Source organism: Charadrius vociferus, unplaced genomic scaffold (assembly GCF_000708025.1).
Source record: "Charadrius vociferus isolate BGI_N301 unplaced genomic scaffold, ASM70802v2 scaffold2907, whole genome shotgun sequence".
NCBI classification, from domain to species: domain Eukaryota; kingdom Metazoa; phylum Chordata; class Aves; order Charadriiformes; family Charadriidae; genus Charadrius; species Charadrius vociferus.
Genome location: NW_009649126.1, coordinates 484 through 777, shown reverse-complemented (window position 1 = coordinate 777; position 294 = coordinate 484). Strand labels below are relative to the sequence as shown.

General features: G+C 65.6%; 1 protein-coding gene across 1 annotated transcript; it reads right to left on the bottom strand.

Moving 5' to 3' along the window:
• Positions 1-5: 5 nt before the first annotated feature.
• On the bottom strand, positions 6-290 carry LOC104289419 (visinin-like; the record flags this gene model as incomplete). The annotated part of the gene is made up of 1 exon (XM_009888354.1): positions 6-290. A coding segment is annotated over one exon (285 nt), but the record flags the coding sequence as incomplete, so codon positions are not given.
• Positions 291-294: the final 4 nt, after the last annotated feature.

Here is a 294-nt window from a genome sequence, read left to right as displayed (position 1 = left end):
GTGATGATCTCCAGCACTTCGCTCTTACTGATCTCCCCGTTGCGGTCCACGTCGAAGAGGGAGAAGGCCCACTCCAGCTTGAGGTGGGTCTTCCCCGAGGAGGTGAGGTGGAGGGCGATGATGTACTCCCGGAAGTCCAACGTGCCGTCGTCGTTGGTGTCGAAGCTGCGGAAGACGTGGCGCGCGTACCCCTGGGGGTCCGAGTTGGGGAAGAAGGTGCCGTAGATCTTCTCGAACTCGGCGCGGCTGATGCGGCCGTCGGGGGCCTGCCGCTGGGAGCCCTCGCGCCCCCGG